The following is a 22024-nucleotide window of genomic DNA, read 5'->3' as shown; positions in this document are numbered from 1 at the left end:
TCCCTGTACTGAAAAATTTGGTACAGTTAAAGGAAATGGGGCTGGACAGGAAGGGGACTTGAAGCAGGATTTTAACACTGGCCAGGTTGCGATGTTGTTCTGCTTTTTGCCAAGAGACATTGGGAAGTGGAATTAGCAAGGTTTATGGGAGGGAAGGCCATCCAGTGGCAATGCTCTGCTGACTGTACTCTCCTTGTGACACCTCAGCATGGAAAATTCCATGCCAGAGCTATGGCTGCTCACAGCCCCAGTGCAGGGCCCTTCCAGTAACAGGGTCCAGTTTGGCCAAATGGGTCAAATTGCCCTGAGGCTGGCCCTGCAAGTAAGGAGCAACAGAGCAGTGGCTAAAAAGTGAAGCAGTGCAAGACTTTAATATACACCTTTCTCACCAATGTTTTCACCCACCTGATGAGTGTAAGGTTTTGCATCAAAGAGAAAAGAATGGGGCATGGTGCCAGCTGGCAAAATGAGAGCGCATTGCACCACCTTCTCAAACAGTTTTCTGTAGCAAATCACTCAAAGAAATTGCTGGAATGGAGGCAGCAGTGGCAACAAATTAATAACCATGTCATAGTAGCCTGAGCCCTACATGGTGAGAACGGTATGCTGAAGAGCTGAGGAGAAAGCTTGGAGGCTCTATCCTTCATACGAAATACGTTTTACTGTAAATCTGTAAGTGCGGAAATCACACACAGGCAAGTCAGTGCCAGTGGCCTGACAGCTGCCTCTGTGTAATTAATCTGCACCTTATCTCCAGCTTAAAGGAAATCAAGAAGATGAAGACACATCTGTGTTTGCAATAAATCAGTGCGTGAAAAACATTTATGAAACATAAATGTTGAATTAGAAGCTAAGCAGCCGTGGGAAGCAATTTTAATTTATATATTAATTGGGTGGTCTGTTTTATTGTGTCTTTTCTTCAACAGTTGTTACCTGCTCCAAGCAACTGGGGAAGGGCGGGATGGAAAGTGCATCTAATAAGCAAAATAAAATAAGGATTGGGAATAACCACTTCCTAATTGCAACAGCAGAAAATGAAGCTGTTTGGGCGCTCTCATTTGTGCTTTAAACTTGAATGCCTAGTTCAGTGGTTCTCAAACTCTTAGGGAGTTTGAGCCCTGCTGTATGTTAGTGGGGACTTCGGCGGGGTGGGGGGTGGGGGGGCAGTGACACGATTGCCGGGATCACGTTACTTTGGAGGGGCTTGGCTGGACTTACCACAGCCTGCAGCAGCCTCCTGGGGGTGCAGGAATCCCCACGCCAGCCCCCACAGGGCTCCCCAACATGCGAAGACAGGCAAACTAACTATTGCGACCCACTTCCGGTTCGCGATCGCAAAACTGGAAGCGGGTCGCGATTGTTATTTTGACTGTCTCCGCATGTTGGGGAGCCCTGTGGAGACTCCTCCAAAGCGACGCAATCCTGGCGATCACATCGCTACCTCCCCCCTCCCCACCCCTTAAGGTGGCAGAGGTCAGGGCTTTCTGGTTGGGGCGTTGCAACACCCCAGTTGGACAACCACTGACTTCGTTCCTTCCATAATAGATCTGTTACAGCCCAATCCTGCCCACACTTTCCTGGGAGTAAGTCCCATTGACTCTAATGGGACTTACTTCTGAGTAGACATGCATAGGATTGGGCTGTTAGTTCCTTATGAAAGATAAAAAGAAAGATTCATATATAACTATTTCAGTCATTATGGAAGAAAAAATTCATAATTTTAAATTCTTTGTTGATTATTTTAATCATCCTGCAGTATGGCACCATAATATATGAACTATATTGTTCCTGCTAGAAGTGTGTGATAAATTTCTGTAAAGGGAAAACAGAATTATAATCCAGATTTTCAGTTCGTAACAATTTGTCATTCAAAAGAGTCTAATGTGTGTTTATTCAGAAATAAACCTAACTGTCTACCTGGGGTTTATGCCATAGTTAGTATGGAGTAGTCATTAGTGTTTCTGGTGGTCTACAGTTGGAGAATCTGATCCCATTTCTATGACAACTACTGTCGCAGTCCTAAGTCACCTTCAACCAAAAAGGATTATGGAAATTCTTAGAGTGTCTGTCTTTATTTTATTTTTTTTCCTGGACCTAAAACACACATAAATGCTGATGATGTCAAAAGAAATTCACTGCCAAGCAGAACTTTCTGAGTATTCTGCCTAAATCTGAATACATATAAAGATTTTCTGTTAGGAGTGTGGATTTAGAATATCATTCAACTAAAGAACAAGGTCTTGACTTTTAAATAGTGTACATGGAATTAGTATGTTCTGCAAACCTTTGGAGATGGGGTTTACTTTTCTTTGAGTTGATTGTATGCTTTTCAGGGAGCAAAAAACCAAAAACAAATGTTTCCCAAAACGTGTAAGTTCCTCTTCTTATCCTAAAAAAAGGTAGAAATATTTCCTGGTAGAAAGTTGCCTTTAAGCAACTGTAGCTACAATCCTTTCCTCTGACTCATTGACTATAATGGGACTTCCTTCTGAATAAGCATGCATAAGATTGGGCACTGTGGCCCCAATCCTGTCCAGTTTTCCAGTGCCGTTGCAGCCATGCCAGTGGAGCTTGCACTGCATCTTGTAGTGGGGAGGCAGTCACAGAGGCCTCCTCAAGGTATAGGAACATTTGTTCCCATGCCTCGGGTCTACACTGCAGCTGTAACGGTACTGGAAATTTGAATAGAATTGGGCCCTGTGTTTCTTAAGTTCTAGAAGTTGTGGTCCTGGGGTGGCAAAAGCCCCAGGTGCCATACCTGTGAGGACTTTGGGGGTGGCATCAACGTGTTGCTGCTGCCAGATTCCGCCTGCCCTCTGGAGCCGTTCCTAGGTCTGGCAGGCCCTGTTCTGTGTTCCCTGGGCACTCTAAAAGCCTTCTGAGGCTTGTGGAGTGCCATTAAACAATATTTCCAGTTTGCCAACTAAAACTGGAACTACTGTTTAATGTCGTTCTGGAGACCTGTCGCCCAGGCACCTACCTGGGCGGGGAAAGGTCTCCCAGGGGGGAGCAACCAGGTGGAGGCAGGAGGCGGACCCGCCAGAGGAGGGGAGCCAGGGAGGGCAAACCCGACCAGGGGAGGTGAGGCCCAGACCCGGCCAGGTCCAGGAGCAGCAGCCACACGTGGCTGGGTCACCCATTGGGCGAGGCGCTGGCTGCCGACTGCCTCCATCGGCCACCCTTCAGCCGCATGCAAAGATACCTGTGTGTGGCTCTGATATCGGGCGACCCCAGATCTCGGGCCCGACCTGAGACTGGAAGGGGGGGGACCAAGAGGCAAGGCAAGAGGGCTCATAAGGAGCCCGGCCACCAGCCGCAAGGGAAGGTCCTCCCTGGGCTCCAGGGAAGAGGTGGAGAGGACAGGAGCCAAGGGGCAGTCCCACAGCGCCCCTTTGCCTGTCACTCACCCCTGGGGGTTAGCACTTACAGCGCCCCCAGAGCACGCCTGGAGCAGCGGCAACTCCAGCAGCAGCTGGCAACAACAACGCTGGGTACCCTGGTGGTCATCCCAGCCTGACCCCAAACCCCACTCCTGGACCAAATCGGCCCGAGATAGCAGGGACGACCACAAGGAAGGACAGGAAGACCAATGGTCTTCCCCACACCCCACAACGGGCTGTTCTGAGCTACTATCCCCAACCAGCAACAATACCCTGCCAGGGGGAGGACGAACCCGCTACTCACCTGAAGGATCAAAGACTGCGCCACAGGTCATGCTGAGAAACTCGTTACAGGGGCTCCTGTGAAGTAACAGGACCCCTGATGAATGTAAAAGCAATCACTCAATTAAATCGTGTCAGCAAACCCCTCTTCTCGGCTCCTCGTGATCCTCGCCGCCGTGTAAGTCCTTGGCCTTGCGTCACCCTATAGACGAGGCCCCGCCCCTTGACGTCACTCGGGGCATGGACATCACAAGACCTCAGAAGGCTTTTGGAGGGTCTCTCTCCTCTGGGGGGGGGGGTGCATTTGGCATGTTGCAGTCCTGTGTCCCGGGGCAGCACAGGGGTCAGGTCTGCAACTTGAGTTAACTCAATTTGCAATCAGAGCCCAGCCTGAAGAGTACAAGCTCTTCATCAGGTAGCTGCAAGAAATTATTTCCATGTGGAAAGAAAACTTTTACTTTGCAAAGATCTTTGCTTCTTGGCAGTGTCAGTTAAATGTTTTGTACAGAAAATGCATGCCTACTTTTGTATGTCTGATTTGCTTCCTAATGGTGGTTTTTTTTACCTTCATCTGTTCCCTTGCATTCATGGCCAACACCTGCCCCAGGCTCAGGTAAGAGTCTGTGAACCGTATGCAGAGCGTTCAAGCATGCTTCCAAATACAATTCCCTAGTGTGTGCATTGCCTTTTGCTGTAACTTTCCTTGATACTGTGCATATGTTACCTGCGATGCTTTTATATGCACAACATTAACCTGTGACATATAACATTAACTTGGCCCACACTGGGACAGGGGAGGAAGGAGTGACAGGCACCCAGAGCTGGGATAGACTGAAACTTTATTGTGAGTCATTGCAAGGTTTGGTACATTGAAGGGAGTGAGCCTTAAAGGAACCTCACAGATGGAACACACAGTAGCTCTCAGTCTTGCAGTCTTATGGTCAGCCAGGATGCCTAAAGCCTCCTAAAACAACGGTGGTTCAGGAGCTAGTAGTGGGTCTTCTGGGCTGCTGGAACTTTGATCGCTGATGAGGGATGTGATGCCAGCCCTGAGCTAGCCCCACCCCTTGAAATTCACCATTGCCATTAGAAGTTGACCTGACTAGACTGCTCTTGTTGGCCAGCATGTCTACCAGAGTGAGATGGTTCAGCCCAGCTGATAAGCCAAGTTAACAAGCTGTGCAGTTGGAATGGCCAGGCCTCCCAGAAACAACTCAGGAATGGTCAATATTCATTCATTCATTCATTCATTCATTCATTCATTCAATTTTTACCCAGCTTTTCTCCTAGATGAGCACCCAAAGCAGTTACCAATGTAGCCTGCCTTAACTGATGACAGATTGCCAGCTGGGCACTAGGCTTTCCACTAGGAGACCAGGTCATTTGATTGGTGGTACAAGGGCTGGTTTTTAGGTCTTCCATTGCAGGCTGATTGTACTACGCACTATCCATATTGTACTTCTCCCATTCCATTTCCTGGTACAATGGCATAACATAATGTCACCAAGTGGGAGTGAGGTATCCTGTCCAATGTCTTCTGCATTTGTGTGGTGCAGGAAAGGGAGAGAGAAACATCAGAATATTACTGATGCTGTAGGGGGGAAGTGAGTGGTGTGATTGTAGTGGGAGGCATTTTTTAGTAACAGAAATTGGAAGGGTGACTGCCTGTCTGTAATCTTGTGAGGGAGCTCCACAGAAAGAGTAGCAATCATGGATTAACCGGAGGGGGGGGGGGAGAGCTACGCTGCGAGCCTGGAGGAGGAGTGAACAAAGATAGACATTGCTAAATGAATTAATTCTCTTTTAGACTCTTGCTTGCCAATGCCGATTGCTAACGCATGGCTGCTATCTTTCACATCCAGTGATTTTTCTTCTTCAAGCTTACAGGCGTAAATATTTTAAGCAATTTTACAGTCAAATAAAGGTTGTGATCTTGTTGATTCCAAACAATCACAATAGTTATGCAGCTGTGTGTGAAGCAAGTTCATCTTTTGTGTGTGCATTCCAGGTATACGAGGTAGTTCCGTGCCATAGTGACTGCAGCCAGTACATAGGAGTCACAGAGCCATGGAGCGTGTGCAAAGTGACTAATGTGGACCTAAAGGAGAATTGTGGAGAGGGTGTGCAAACCAGAAAAGTAAGGTGAGCTAGCCATTAAAATCATCAGAGGGGGGAAAAAAACCCCACTGGAATCTAATAAAACTGCATACTTTGGTTTACTAGTATCCTGCCACCAACTACAGAGCGGTAAGGAAGGGGTTTTTATGAGGCTCTTACTTACCCAGTTCTTTTGGGTATTCGACTGTGGGGTGAACCCAGAAGTGACAGGCATCGTCACCTGACAGGCATCAGGTCCCAACCCTGTCTTAAAGGGACAGGACGTTGGAAACCACTGTCCTACATGTGGGAGTCAGGTGGTCTGTGCTTTGGTTGGGTTGAGCTGAATTAGATTAAACATGTGTCTTGATCTGCCGTATTTGTGCAGACACAGAAAACATATCTGAATGACAATAAATGTATTGGTAACTTTGAAATCAATCAATGTTCTTCCAACCTACAATTTAAAAAAAATGTCTAGATCCAGCATCACCCCTTAGATTTGACCATAATCATTGACATGGGTGAGCAGAGGGGAAGGTCCCTTTAACTTTTTTTGGCCTTTCTTTCTGCTTCCTTTATCCATTCTTTCATGGATGTATCCAGCAGAGCCTATTCGACCTAACTCAGATTTGGCTGGGTGGGTGGGTGGCTTTGGTCAGGTTTTGATGTTCCTTATGTTCCAAGCACAGTTGTACATACAGATTTGCAGTGTGGCTTTTGAATCATGGGGTTTTCATCTGGTAGGAGACCAGATTATGACTGAATATGAGAGAAGACTCAATTATGAGGCTCTCCTGAGAAGTGTATTGTTTGCGCCATTTGCACTGACGTGCCAAATGTTCGTTTCAGTGTTCCATGCCAAAGTCTCACAAAGTTGTGTCTCAAACAAAGGCACACTTTGAGGTCATTAAGGTTTATTGCAAGTAATCACTGAGTACATTACATCTTTGGCAATATCTGCAGAGTAACTGATTGCTTTTTTTAAAAATAATACATGTTTGTATGTAAAATGTATTGTACATTTGTATCTGTGTGTACACGTAGGTGTGCACATATACATATATTTGTGTACTACTTAGGTTTATATTCTCTCTATGGTTTCCGTACAGAGTCTTCACCTACCAAATGCTTATGCCTAATAAAGGTTGACTTGACTTGAATTAAGGTTTATTTGAGGAAGGTCGTCTTCTAGCTTTAAATTGTCACTCATAGACAGTGATATCGCTAGGGGGGTGCAGGAGGTGCATGCTGCACTGTGGGGGTGACACTACTTCTAGCCAAAAAAAATTTTAATCTTGGTATTTTTTAATAATACCATTATGTTATATATCATTTGATTTGTAATTTCATGCAGAATGCAGTGAAACAAACAGCATTGAAATATCTCTATTCTTTCAAAAGTTACAGCATAAACCCAGTGGGGGGCAGGGCAGTGGTGCATCACCACGCTCACCACATGGGCGTTGCCCTGCCCACTGCATGGGAGGAGGTCCATCACGGGGGTGACATGCTGGCTTCCTGTACCAGGTGGTGCAAACCCTAGTGACACTACTGTCCATAGAAAACCAAAGTGGAATTTACTTCAATAGTAATTAGATATTCCTTTTCCCTTAATAATGTGTTCTCCCTACAGCTCTGTTCCACCCCATGGAAAAGGAAGGAAAGGGGCATGACTTGCTAGGCATAGAAGAAAATGGATTTTGACTCTAACTATGAAAACTACTGAAGAAAATCTATTATTTAGCCAAAGGATAGCATTTCAGCCCATTGGGATTAAAATACAAAAATGCTTTTAACTCTTGCACGATAAATGCACACATTTTACCAAGTCAGTATCTCTATAGGCTGCTCTCGCAGGCGATCCAGCTTCATTTTACAGGTTCCTTCTGAATCTGACAGCTTGAAAACATAAAGTGAACAATAACTAATAATGCAGTAAACTGACAGAGCTTGAAACTATTGGATTGGGAATAAAAGCATTTCAAATTCATCCCCCTCGGAGTGGGAGAATCATAATTCAGGTGTGTGATTGCCGGTCATAGAGCATGGAGGAATTTGCATTATGCAGTCCTCTCTGGAAAGGGTCTGTCTTTGTCCAAACTGGGCGTAAGAAACCTGGATGATGATCCTTGATGTATTACTAGAAATAATTAATATCTTTGCTGCTGGCATTCATAGCAACCATGGAAAATAAATAAATGGGTGTTTAAGATTTGACTGAAAATAGGATCTGAAGAAAGAGAAAAAAAATCTTGAAAGGAAAGAGTTTTAAAGCAAAAGAAGGCAGGGCCTAATGACCAGGTTTTGGTTCCAGGATTTAACGGCAGGTTATGCGAAGTCATAAAAAAGTAGGGGAGGGGCCATAGTGCAGTGGTAGAATCCCAACTGTTCAGGTGGAAGGCCCCATTGATCTGCTTTCCCTCTACTAAAAACAAATGGAAAGCAGATTATCCACCTTGTTACCATGCTCTTTGTGTGGTTTCTTCAAATACGGACATACAGGACTTCCATGTTTTATTTACAGGGACCATGCAAATGAAGGTGCTCCTTCATTCATCTAAATTAAATTAAGAGGTCCTACACTTCTGTATTTGGAAAAAAAACTTTGCAAGGTGCCTGGTAAGGAGCTTGGGGGGGGGTAGCATAGAGGTTGACCCCAGGTGGCATCAGTCTGAGGTTGCACTGCCCCTTCTTCCCTCCCTTTTACCTCCCCTTCTTCCATCCCTTTTTCTCTTCCCATTGTTAGACTAAACAGTGTTTCTTGTGCCAGTCTGCTATATTTATTTTCTTCACTGTGCAATAAATCATGTTACAAAATATGCAAGTATATTTTATCTTGGCTTTATTTTTTAACAGATGCATGCAAAACACTGTGGATGGTCCTTCAGACACTGTTGAAGACTACCTTTGTGACCAAGAGGAGATGCCTCTTGGGGCAAGAAAGTGCACGTTGCCATGTCCAGAGGACTGTGTTATGTCTGAATGGGGCCAGTGGTCTAGGTGTCCCTTGGTAAGACAGCTATTATTAAAATGTCATAGTTGCCATGTAAGAATATAAGAATTGCAGTGCTCAGTCAGTTCCACCTTCTGCAGCATCCTTTCTCCAATAGTAGCTTGCTAGATTGCTGACGCTTGCAAAGAGGGCATGCTGGTGATTGCCATGCTGTGTTTTGTGTGCCTAGTGTTGCGTTGTTATTTCTAATCATTTGTAGTAATTGGGTTGGTGGAATCCCCTTCAGCTGATTTGGATTGCAGCCAGCAGTTATAAGCAACATGTCTAGAGAAAAAAGATGTTTTTCTCCCTGAGACTTGTAGATATACAGTGGGCCCTCGGTACCCATGGGGTTTAGTTTTGGGACCCCAAGGTGATGCCAAAATCTGTGGATGCTCCAGTCTAAAATTTGTGAAATTTGTGCCTTTTTTCAGCATTGCATCTGCAGAGAAGTGACATAAATTTCATAAAATTGTGCAAATTGTATAAATCTGTGCAAATTGCATTAATTGCCTAAACTTGCATGAACGAGGCAAGTGTTGCAGCCAGAGAGCGCTGTGAAATGGTATGAAAATACAGCAGGGCAGGTGAAAAAAAAATTAAATACATTTTCAATCCATGTACAGTTAAATCTGTGAATGTGATGCCCATGAATACAGCAGGCCCACTGTACTTGCTGTTCTTTGACCCTTTCCCTCCAACTGTGACCTTCCCCTAACCTTTTACCTGGATCTGCTACTAGGCAGTGGTAAGCAAGGAGACCTCTCCCTCTTTGCTCTCTCCTTCTGGCACCTGAGAAAACTACATTTCTCAGGGAGGATGGTAAAGGAAGAATAAGACAAATCCTTTAGAGCAGTGGTTCTCAAACTTTTCGTACCAAGACCCACTTTTTAGAATGAGAATCTGTCAGGACCCACTGGAAGTTATGTCATGACTGAAAGTGACATCATCAAGCAGGAAGATTTTTAACAATCTTAGCCTCCAATCCTACCCAAACCTACCCTGGAGTAAGTCCCATTTACTATTATTGTTAAAAGGATATACATAAAATTTAAAAGTACAGGTCTGTAACATTTCCCCAAATGCAGTCACATACCATGGTAGCATCAAATCTAATATATTAAAAATAAAATATTGAAATGAATGGGGACCCACCTGAAATTGGCTCGCAACCCACCTAGTGGGTTCCGACCCACAGTTTGTGAAACAGTGCTTCAGAGGAAATGGATTTTCCAGAGTCCCTGTTGCTTGAAACTCAGCTGTGCCTATGAGGGAATGAAAAGGATTGAATGCATTGAATTCAAGACCACAGAGCATTCCAGCAGGCTTAATATCTTGTTTCAGGTTATACAATGAAATAATTTTGTTATTGTCCAGTTATACATTCAGCACAAAGAATTCAAAAAATATACTTTAAAGCAGGGTTGTCAAATTCGTTTCATATAATGGGCTGAATTGCAGTTCATTGTGTTGCTGAGGGCCAGGAATGACATCATTAAGCAGGAAGTGACATCATTAAGCAGGTGATGGGCAGAAATAAGCACTTTGTTCTCCCATGGAAACTCATTAGCTGCAAGTGACAGAATAGAAAAAATGCAAATCTCGTTTCCTAATTTCAAGATATGAGAGAGCCCAATTATCATGCTGGGAGAGCTCAATTATAATGGAGGCCAGATAAATTGCTTTCAGGGGCTGCAAACAGCCCATGGCCTTATGGTTGACACCCCTGCTTTAAAGGCTAAGCAGTATTACGTGTATCTAAGTAAAATGATTTGTGGTTTCATTTCTTAGCCATGCAATGGAAGCAACGTGAGGCAGCGCTCAGCTGAAGTCATGAGGCAACCTCAAGATGGAAAGCCCTGTCCTCCTGAGGTGGAGACAGAACCCTGCAGTCTGAACAAAAACTGTTACCACTATAGTTACAATGTGACAGGTACCGGTGATAGTTATGAACTGGTAGATGGCTAATCACATGTTCTGTTTTCTTCATACTGTATTTCTTATCTTTTTGATGCAGAAGTGTTAAGGACTTGTTTACACTAATAAGCAGACAAAGATTTGTTCAATTGTGGTTGCGATCTTAACACCTAAGCTCACATGTGTCCACTTACTTCTTCTTCTTCCTCATCAGAGGAATTGTTTGTTTGTTTGTTTAAACAGCTCCACAATTCATCTTAACCCAGAACTCGTTGCTTAACTGTGGTTTCTTAACTACAATTAAACCAGGGTGCAAAACTGAGCCACAAGTCTGGTTTTGTCTTTTGCTTAATTTGTGGTTTGGAAACCACAGTTTAACAAGTGCAGATTTAGATGAACTGCGGGGCTGTGATTGAACAAACCACAATAATCCTGTGAAAGCTCCTAACCAGCATTTAAGAGGTAAGGGGAGGAGGAAGTGCATGGGTTTGAGAGCATTTCCACAGCCAAACTATGAGGTCATTTCTTGTGGGTTGGTCATTTCCCAGCAGTGCCCTTGACCTCCAGTAGGCTATCATGAAAATCATGTAGGAGCATTAGGAACCCCAACTGTAGGTCATTGGAACCGAGACTGAAATGGAATAAAATATTAATAGTGGGGAAAAATGAAATTTAATCCATCATGTCTCCATCTGATCCAGTGATTAGGCCTGCTGTTCCAATTTGTTTCCTTCATTTCTAGACTGGAGTACATGTCAGCTAAGTGAGAAAGCTGTGTGTGGTAACGGGATCAAAACAAGAATGCTTGATTGTGTTCGAAGCAATGGCAAGTCAGTTGACCTGAAGTACTGTGAGGAGGTAGGTGGATGCTGTTTTTCTCCGTTTTGTGGCTCTGAAATATATTTAAGCTCTTTCATTTGGAGTGATGCTTTTTGTCCTACAGCCCCATGTTCTGACAGATGTTTCCCAAGGCTATTCAAGGACCGTTAAGTACGCCTGAAATGAGCGTGTGCCATAATCAGTGATTTTGTCATTTAATTTCCTCTGTTTGCTTAAATATGTGAACACAAAAGTACACTAATCTCCTTTTTCTTTTTAATCTCCTGAACGTAATGGTTTGGGAACAATAAACAGTTAAGGTGAATAAGTATAATAAATCTTAATCAGAGAGGTAATCATCATTCTAATTTGAAGTGATTCCTTTGTCGCTCTGTGGACAGCTGCCAGAATCATTTTATTCATAGTTTTGGGATGCATGGAGTTTTGATATCCAAGGTCCATACCAGCTCTTCAGACCTAAATGGGTATAAGGCAGTGGTTCCCAAACTGTGAGCTGTGGAAACTGGAAACCAGCCAGGGGAACCGCAGAATCCCCATTAAAAAAACCACCACCCTCTACAATGCATAGGAGTGTAGCCCTAATGGGGAGCCATGGCCAGTGACCCAGTAGATCAAGGGAGGCACCCGTTGAAAAAGTTTAGGAACCACTGGCTTAAGGTGAGGAACCTCTGACAGTTTTAGCACTCAGCACTCAGCACTTAGCACTCAGCAAAGACATGAAGCTTCTTCCTGACACCTGCTTGGAGAAAGTGGCCCTCAGCTAGCAAAGTTCCTAAGAGGTGGAAGCTGTAATCTACTGTGGCTGCAGCATTGGAGGGGAAGGAGACCCAGAAGCAGAGCATGGGTCAACAGCAGAGAGGCTCAGGCTGCATGCAAGCAAGCCCCCTACATATAGCCTTTACTAGTGCACCAAACTCGGAGCTTCTCCATTTCAGGGCAAAAGGCACTCCACTTCCCGTTTGTTTCAGTGGGAAGTGCACATTAATTGGATCCTAAAATGATCCAATTTTTTTTTTAAGTACAAAATGACAGCTCAAATTCATATCTGTGACAGGTGGTAGTTTGCTACAATTGGAACAGGATTTCAGCCTCGGGCACATTTGACAGGATGGACTCCACATCCTGTCCCATGAGACCTCAAGTTGGGCTGGTGACACAGTATTGTCTAGGCCTCTACAAATCCACCTATATGTCCCTGGGTCTGTTTCAGTTTTAAAGGAAAGTGTGAGATTTGCATTCAGTCAATGCCAATATGATCTTCTGAATCCACAGATTTAATACAAGAAGAATAGCTGAAATATGAAAGTATTTATATAGCTGGGTCTATTTACAGTCTCAGGCAGCAAAATGCTTCTTTTGGATCTTTGCCAGTAACTCCTGTTGGAGTTAAGCCCTTTCAGCCCAACGTTGCATATATGCATCAGGGATCAAATGTGTACACCTGTGGGCTGGGCAGAAATGGGTTAATAGGAGTGTGTGTGAGTTTGTTTGTGTACAAGTGCATGATCTCCAAACAAAACTTGGCAATCGGGGCTCTGCTTCATTATTTTATTTTGGTTACTTAAAGAGATGTGATATGAAGTGTGTCTCTTGACATGGCCATTTGAGAGGCATGAATGCTTTTCTTGAAACAGCTAGTAATGGTGAATTTAATTCAGTGGGAAGTCAGAATCGTTCACTACGTTTTATGAAACAGGAATATTTACACCAACGCCTAGATGATATGGCACTGAGCACTTCAACCGTTGTTAACCCCCAAATTGTGATGTGTGCTCAATAATTGGTCTTCCTTTACTAAAAAAATAAGGCTACCATTTTGAGTCAGACCATTGGTCCGTCTATCTCATTATTGTCAACACAGTGACCAACAGCAGCCCTCCAAGGTTTCAGGCAGGGGTCTTTCCCACCCTCTATGGCAGTCATTTTTAGCCACTGTGCCGTGGCACATTGGTGTGCCACGAGTGGTCCACCAGTGTGTCACAGAAATTTGGAGGAAGGTCATTTATTTGTAGGGCCAATGGGGGATGTGAGCCTCCACTGGTAGCATGGTGTGCCTTGTCATCTGTCAAATGACTGATACCTTGACAATTTTAATGCCTTGTCAGTGTGCCATGAGATGAAAAAGGTTGAAAATCGCTGCTCTATGGAGATGCCAGGGATTCAACCTGGGCCCTTGTACACACAAAGCATGCACTCTGCCATTAAGCCACTGCTCTACCCCCTGTCTCTAGTTTGCTCCACAGCTCTTATTTACTGGTTCTGTTTTCTGTTGTGGTCCCACTGCAAGCAAGAAATACGAACTTGCCTATTTAATTCAGAAGTGCGACTGGCTTCCCTGAGTCCTCAGAATGCAACAGCATTTGATCCCTAAATAAACCATATGTTTAAATAACTAAGGCTAACTTAAATAACTAACCAACTTTCCAGCTCTGGCATAGCTGTGTCAATCAGGCATGTGCTGCATCCTGCAGTTGGGGGGCAGTCATGGAGGCCTCCTCAAGCTAAGGGAATGTTGGTTCCATTACCTTGGAGCTGCATTTCCCTTAGCTTGGTGCTGGAAAGTTGGTTAGAATTGCACCCTAAGTCACATATTGTGCATTAACAAAATGTAGATTTTAGCAATAAGTAAAACTGAAGTTATGTGCAGCTTTCCCATATTTAAATGCTGTGCTCATTTTTTGCCAGGTAACCTGATGGGTGGCACTGTGCAGATAACAGAATTGCCACTTCATTAATATAGCCAATATGATAGCCATTCCAGAAGATCCACTGGACTACACTGGGGTGGTGATGCTGGTTGGTAATGAGCATCCCAGTGGTGTATTAGCCTCAGGGCGCAATCCTAACCCCTTATGTCAGTACTTTCCAGCACTGGCATAGCAGTGCCAATGGGACATGTGCTGCATCCTGCAGTTCGGTGTCACTCACTGAACCTTATAATCTATAATTAGATTAATTTATGCTTTATCGTATAGTTTACATGTAAATTATAATTACATTACATTAATTACATTAAACTTGCCAAGGTGTTATATTTTTAAAAAGATGTCTGAAATCTGTGGGGGAATGTGATTTGCCTTGCAAAGAAAAAACAACAAAGTAACTCTAAGTTAAGAGAAAACGGTTCTATTAGAGATCCAAGCTCTTCTGCTTGCAACACAAGGACATATGAAGTGACACAGAAAGATCAGCAACTTATCCAATAAGCATGTCCTATAAAACCTGTTTGCCAGATTAACTGAAGAATCACATTGCTAAGCTCTTGCAGGTCCTGCCGTGGAAGAGTGAAAGTGAACTCTGAATGCCCGCGTAACCATGGGGTATGCAATGGGCTGCAAGCCCTAAAGTGAACATAAATGGGCTAATTAGCTCCTTTATTTTATACATGGACGGCACCCACTTTTTGGGAATTTAGACAATGTAACTGTTGATCTTCAAACATTTTTTTAAAGAATGCACAAATTGTACATTACAAAATAGTAGAATGTAATATTTGGTTGCTGCTATAGTTGTTTATTGTTGTTGTAGTATTTTTTGCGTTATTTGTTGTTGGGTTGCATCCGAAGTGGCTTTTGCATGAACAGAAGCCAGTTTTTTCACTCAGGAAGGTTTCACCAATCCTCACTTCTCCCTGCAGCGCTTCCCACTCCATTTCATTCTGCTTAAGAGGGTCCCATGACACGCAAGAGTGAATAGGGGTGTGTGTGCAGGGGCTTGCTGTAGTAAAGAGGAGGCAGGAAAGTTAATGTCTGCTGGCTTTACTCTGTTTACACTCCTTAGGATTCCCATTAACTTTTTTGTATAAACCTTAGTGAGATACCACTAGTATCATGAATCTCTTAGACATTAATTCCAGTTCATGTTACGTGGTACCAGAGATGAAAAAGCAAGTAGTTTTTATTTTTAAAATAAAAATAAAAAAACCCACTGGAGCTAGGCGGTTTGACTCTGTCAGTCCGCTTCTCTGGGGGCTACATTGGCTGCCCATTCGTTTCCGGACCCAATTCAAGGTGCTGGTTTTGACCTTTAAAGCCCTATATGGCTCTGGGCCAGGGTATCTTAGAGATCGCCTACTCCCATACAATCCGGCTTGTCCTCTCAGGTCATCAGAGAAGGCCTTTTTACAAGTGCCGCTGCCTAAGGAGGTACGTGGGGCAGCGGCAAGAAACAGGGCCTTCTCAGTAGCGGCACCAACATTATGGAACTCCTTTCCCCTTGACTTGAGAATGGCTCCCTCTCTTGAAACTTTTCGGCGAGGCCTGAAGACCTTGCTGTTTAAACAAGCCTTCTGACTTCTTGGCCTTTTTAACATCTTTTATACATCTTTTAGTTGCTTTTTTACAGGCCTGATTCCTCCATGAACTGCTGTTTTATGCTCTTTTTTATTTTTGACTTTTATCTGACTACTGTTTTTATGGTTTCTGTTAATGTGTTTTTAATATGTTTTTATCTGTTGTTAAATTATGTTTTAATTCTGTTTTTAATATGATGTAAGCCGCCCTGGGTCCCTTTAGGGAGAAGGGCAGGATAGAAATTGTTTGTTTGTTTGTTTGTTTGTTTGTTTGTTTGTTTGTTTGTTTGTTTGTTTGTTTGTTTTAGGAATGTTTTTCCCTCTCAAAAAAAGGGAATCTCTTTTTAAAAACAAAAATACATTTTAATAATCCATTGTTGAGATGTTTTAGAGCAACAGTTGCCAAACATTCAGGCTTTACAAGCCACCTCGTTGTCCTTGGTAGGTCATGGGCCCATTGCAGGCTGCCAGGTTGTCAGCCATTATGACACAGAAGTCGTTTCCGGGTCTCCCTCAATATTGACTGAGTTGTGCCCATAATGTGATACATTTCCAAACTGTGGGTCTTCTTTTTGGTTGGTTGGTTGCAGGCTCACCACAACCAAGAAGCTGCAGGACAACCTGAGACAAGGTGCAAAGTGTTGCGCTACAGCCAGTGATGCGGGTCATGTGCTGGCATGACCCAAAGTAACTTCTGCATCATGATGTCTGCCAGCTTCCTGGTCATGGTAGGCTGCATCCTACCAAAAATTGGGTTGTAACTCACAGTTTGAAAAATGCTGCTTTAGAGTAATACAGGGTTGTATCCTAAGAAAGTGAGTCCTGAGTAAGCAAATTTAGGAAGGGGCCCTGAGCCCAAAGCCAGCCCAGACCCAATGCCTCAGGTCCAGTGCCAGCTCTCAGAGGCCTTGACAGCCCATGATGCTTTTAAATTCAAATATTTTGACGATGTTAAAAATCAGATTGCACATTTCCATGGAAGTACTTCTTTCATTATTATTTTTCTTTTCAGTGTTCAAAGGAAACAGAGGAAAGGCATGTCTATCATGACATCCCAAGAGAACAATGAAAGTACTTCCTACATTAACCTGATGTTTTGTCATCCTAGTGTACTGCCCAAGCATGAATGATTCTTGTAGCTCGGGGGGGGGGGGGAGGTGGGGGGAATGGGAGAGTTATGTATATCAGCTATCAGTGCAATCTCACCTAAGTTTTAGTCTTCTGTCCTATATTCGTATTATTCCTTGTCTTACAGTACAGTCCGAACCTGCACTGGTACAGCCAGACTGCACAGCCTGCACTATATCCTACACAAATTAGCAGGTGGCTGGGGGGTCACCTCGGGGTAAGGGGATATTTTTCCCCTTCCCCCTACCCCTTATCCAAATCTGGGAAGCCTTGTGCAATGCTGGCCCAACCAGGAGGGGGTGCACTGTTACTGTTGCATACAGCGTGCACTGTTGCTGTTGAACCTGACTCCTTCCCGGGCCCCATACTCCCCCAGTTCCACCCACCCTCACCCAGAAATGTCCCATCCCTGCCTTCACACTACCGTCCTGCCACCCTCTCCCTTCCCCCGCACCACCTTGTGTGAACTTAGGTATGCCAGCCAGCATGGGGAGAGGATCCAGAGCTGGCATTCTGGTGTACACCTTTGTGCCAGCATGTCTGCAACACTCAGAGCTGGCGCAGGGAAGCCTGCCCCAGCAGAACAGGACCTTAAGATGTGGCTGTCCATCAATTTCCAGAGCATATTTTCAGTGTGCATCATTATTCAGAAGAAAATCTCAAAGAACAGGGGAACACAGTGTGCAAAACATGAACACATCACAGAATGTTTTGTGTCACTTCCTTGAGGCCTTTGAAATTCAAATAATCTAAATTCAGGACAAATCTCATGCTGTTCAAATACCCAGAAGCTTATTGTTGCTAATTTTACCTAGAGTTACAAACCAGAAGCGTTCAAAACAAAGCTTTTTCTCTGCCATTCTAAACCACTCTTGTAAGCAGGGTAGCAGCAGATAACACTTCACTTTCTTGTTAGTGTGAATATCTGAATGCCTTGGCCTGCCTATGAGACAGAGCACCTGCTGAGCTTAGACAAAGATCTCTTGTTAAATTCAAGACATCAATACAGCTTCTCAAGTGGATTTTCATATAACTTTTTCCATGTAGAGTTTCTTGAGTCTTGTGACTAGAGAGGTAGTAAGCATTCATTTAGGAGTGCTGGAAATCCTGAACTCCTCAGTGCAAATGTTTGTGAGCAAAGCCAGGATGAACACAAATGTACCTGCAAAAGTTTGTGCCTTTGCGAGCAAATGGACCGCCTACAGAATTTATTTTTGTTCAAGAAAACTGAATGGTCAACCATCGCAAAGGTTTGGCCTTTGAGACTTTATGAGATGCTAGATTAACTGCTGGTCCACAAAGGCTCGAGCTTTAGAATATGTGCAACTTGATTTCAGGTCAGACACTGGGATGCTTGTGCATCCCTGCATGAGTCTGGTTGTACCAGTCTTCAGAACTAAGCTACCCAGCTCAGCAAAGTTTCAATAGACATAGACACACAGCCCAATCCTAATGCTGAGCAGTGCCAGTGGCCCATGTGCTGCCCTAGCAACAGCCATCACAAACATGCCATAAGCATGCTCCAACAGCCAGGAAGGGAGAGAGGAGTGAGGAGGCCAATGCTAGTTGGCACAGGGCCTCCATGCCAGTCAGAGGCACACCAGCAGTAAGTTCCCTGCTGAAGGACAGGGAGATGTTCCCGGGCAGGGGGAAGGGGCAGAAATGTGCAGGGGTAGGGCAGGCTGAGAGACAGTTTAGGCCCAGGAGAGATGCAGGGCCAGCAGCTTCAGCTGCTGCCGAATCCTATCTCCCCTTTCTGGAACCTGACACAGGTCTCCTAGGCTCCTAGGGGCTTCCAGGTGCCGGAAACCAAAGTTTCCTTACCCTGAGGAGACCTCCAACTGCATCCCTGGTCCCGCAGGATAGAGTGGCAGGCATTTAAGCATCACTGTGCCATGGGGCAACAGCTCTGATAGGACTGGGCTTCTGATTCTTTCAAACTGTAGATGAAGTTGTAAACCTGTTTCCAGACTGTATCCCTTCAGACTGCAGATGAGAGCTGACATGATTGAATATTCCTCCATAAAAAATAACACTGCACACAGAAAACTGGCATGTCAGGTAGAAGGCTAGACTTCAACCTTTCTACCTAGAGTCCAGTTTTCAATATGCAGGAATATTATCTGAAAAACAAAGGGATTAAATACTCAGCCCTCAGATCCTCCCATTTTCAGAAGGCCTTTCATGGCACTGTAAAGCATCAATTGCTGCTGCTGCATAAGATTGGGCTGAAAGTAGCTGGCAGCTTCCAAGAGCTGAGCATTTTATCCTTTTGGTTTTGTTTTTTTTTTTTAATTTCAGAAAATATTCATATTATATTCTAGATCTGATGCCCAGTTCTGGATATCAACATCAGTTTAAAAAAAAAAAATTTTTTTTAAAGCTGCTTAAGGAATTGCTTGTGACTCATCTAATTTAAGAAATATGTTTAAGGTTCTTATATTAATTGGGGCAAGTCTAAGGAAACACATTCTGATTTTATATATGTGTAGCAATTTTTTTCTTTCTCCATAATAAATTAAATTTAAATTAATTTGCAGTTGTTTCCTCTCCAGAACTCTCTTGAGAAATAATTCTTAACGTTTGTATAGTCAGTCCTTTCTGAGAGTGTTCAGGCACTTCACATGTATTATCTTGATGGAATCTTATAACGATCTTATAAGAAGGTATTATTATCCTCGTATCCACCAGGAAGCCAGACTGAGCTGGAGTTACCTGCCTACGGTAACCTGGTGAGCTGATGGCAGAGGTGAGATTGAAACAGGGAAAGTCCTGATTCACAGCTCAAGCTCTTAAGCCATAAATTTACATCATGAGCTCCCTGGTGTGTATTTATTTTATACTTGCTGTACTTTAATGATGTGTATCTGATGTATATGTAAATTTATCAGGCAAATTTCACTTGTCATAGAAACACATTTGACTTCCATTGCAGATTTTTTATGCCTTGGTAAAATTCAGCAATTCTCTACATTTTTTTTTTAAAATTTCTGTATCAATCATACTTCCTATTCACATGATACTCAGTGGTACGGAAGTCCTGCACACACATCACACTAATTGTTGTGTCTTTCTGTTTTAGCTTGGCTTGGAAAAGACCTGGCACATGAACACAACTTGCGTGGTGGAATGCCCTGTGAACTGTCAACTCTCGGACTGGTCTCCGTGGTCTGAGTGCTCTCAGACTTGTGGCCTTGCTGGTTAGTTCAGAAGCTTTCCCTTGAATGGTACAGTACTTAAATGTTTTACATATGAGCCCCAGCTCATATCAGTCCACCAAGAAGCAGAAGGGATAGTTCTTGGATAAAGAGATTAGAAGGTCAGGTAGCTTTCCTTTGCTTGTCTCCTGATGTCATGCTTGTGCTAAGAGGATCAGGATTGTCAAAATCCATTTCCGATATAGATAATAGAAACGAGTCATGGCAAATGCAACATGGGACTACTGCAGAAGGCTGTATATGCCTGACATATCAGGGGACCCACATGCCTCACAGCTTACTAAGCCATTTCTGCCCAACGTTGCACGTACGCAACAGGCACCAAATGTCTATACCTATGGGCCAGGCAAAAATGGGTTCAGGCCAACAAGGGATGACACCCTGAGATGTTGTGCTTGTTTCCTGCAAATGCATTTCTTCAATAGATTATCATCATGATTATTGTCACAAGCCATCACATAGCTTTAGCTGTTGGAGCTGTACAGGTCTAGGTCTGGTCATTGCTTCAGTGGGTGACCGTCTGAGAATGCGGCCTTGAGTGACACGAAGGAAGAAATGTAGGATATAAATTAAATAAATAAACCAGGTTATGTTGGTACAGAAATGGTCTCTCTCCTGATTGTGCTCAGAACTGAATTATGAAGAACAATTCTTTAAATATGAGTGGGGGGAGAAATATGGAGAGCTGGCACAGTTGAAATATATGTTTCCTGTTTACCTGGGTTAACTAATCAGAGCCATCTTTAGCAATACATATTTACTGCATCAGTTCTTGAACCTAATTCCTTGTATTTCACCTAAGTTTGTTGGTGCAACCATTAACAGCCCAATCTTAACCATCACGAGCTGTTGCAGGCCCCCTGCGCCAGTTCCCGAGTGTTGCAAGCATGCCATAAGGCACTTTTGTGCCAACTTGGGAGTCAGCTAGGCCAGTGCAGAGGTACGCACTGGCTCGTCCAGGCCAGATCCACCCCCCTGCACCAGCTGGAGGAGGTGTGGTTGTGCTGGGTGGCACAGGGGGTGGAAGAAGATGGCAGGAGGATGCTCCAAGAGTCGGGAGGATGCGTTCTTGGGTTTGGGAACGGAGGGAGCATTGGGCCCAGGATGGGGGCAGGATTGGTGGCAGCAGCTCATGCTGTATTTTAACCACAACTCCTGGGCGTGGCAGGCTTAAATGGGCTGCTTGGATTTGTGCCAGATAAATTGCTGTTGCAGGTCCAAGTAGCCCGATAGGGCAGGCTGGGGCTCGACACAGGATAACCGAAGTGACCTCCAGTAACTCCTAACTTTCATTGGGTACAGCACAGGCCACTGCGGTCTGGCTGTGCTGGCACAGGTTAGGTTTGTGCTCTAATGGTTAAGAAGGTTAACCAGGGTTCATATTTAACCAGGATTTGTAACTGGACTGGTTCACATCATGTCATATGAACCAGCCTTGCTTCCATGGGATTACATATCCCCCCACCCTCACAGAAGTTGCTTTCATCTTCTCGCAATTACATAGGGTGACTTCAGGTTTCATACAAGCCCCTTTGATTATACAAGTACTATTTAGATTGCATTTGACAGGGATATTCAGACACTGCTCCCTCCATGAAAAGGGGAAGGGAAATGGCACAGCAGAAGGAGGATGGGGGATGCTTGTGCACGTACTATAAACTACACATGTGGGTGGCTGACTCAGTATCATTTGTATCATTTAATTTGTATCCAATTTATATCCTACATAGTATCATTTGAATTGACCGCAGTGGTTTGAAATGGCTGAAACGTTACAGTTTTTCAAGCATACAACCAGTGGCAAAATCAGTACTGTACAGTGTAAAATGGGGATTCTTAAAACAATCAACAAACAAAAATCAAACAACAATCAAAC

At 44.0% G+C, this 22024-nt stretch overlaps 1 protein-coding gene across 1 annotated transcript in view; it reads left to right on the top strand.

Annotated features, from left to right (window-relative positions):
• Window positions 1-22024, top strand: part of THSD7A (thrombospondin type 1 domain containing 7A) — a 251866-nt gene that overhangs the window by 215077 nt on the left and 14765 nt on the right. The window contains exons 16-21 of the mRNA XM_066628571.1: window positions 4270-4275; window positions 5671-5804; window positions 8619-8772; window positions 10546-10687; window positions 11414-11529; window positions 20013-20130. Coding sequence (XP_066484668.1) covers window positions 4270-4275; window positions 5671-5804; window positions 8619-8772; window positions 10546-10687; window positions 11414-11529; window positions 20013-20130 — 670 coding nt within the window. The remainder of the gene's footprint in view (window positions 1-4269; window positions 4276-5670; window positions 5805-8618; window positions 8773-10545; window positions 10688-11413; window positions 11530-20012; window positions 20131-22024) is intronic.

Source organism: Tiliqua scincoides, chromosome 5, assembly GCF_035046505.1.
Source record: "Tiliqua scincoides isolate rTilSci1 chromosome 5, rTilSci1.hap2, whole genome shotgun sequence".
NCBI lineage: Eukaryota > Metazoa > Chordata > Lepidosauria > Squamata > Scincidae > Tiliqua > Tiliqua scincoides.
This window is presented reverse-complemented; position numbering and strand designations above follow the sequence as displayed.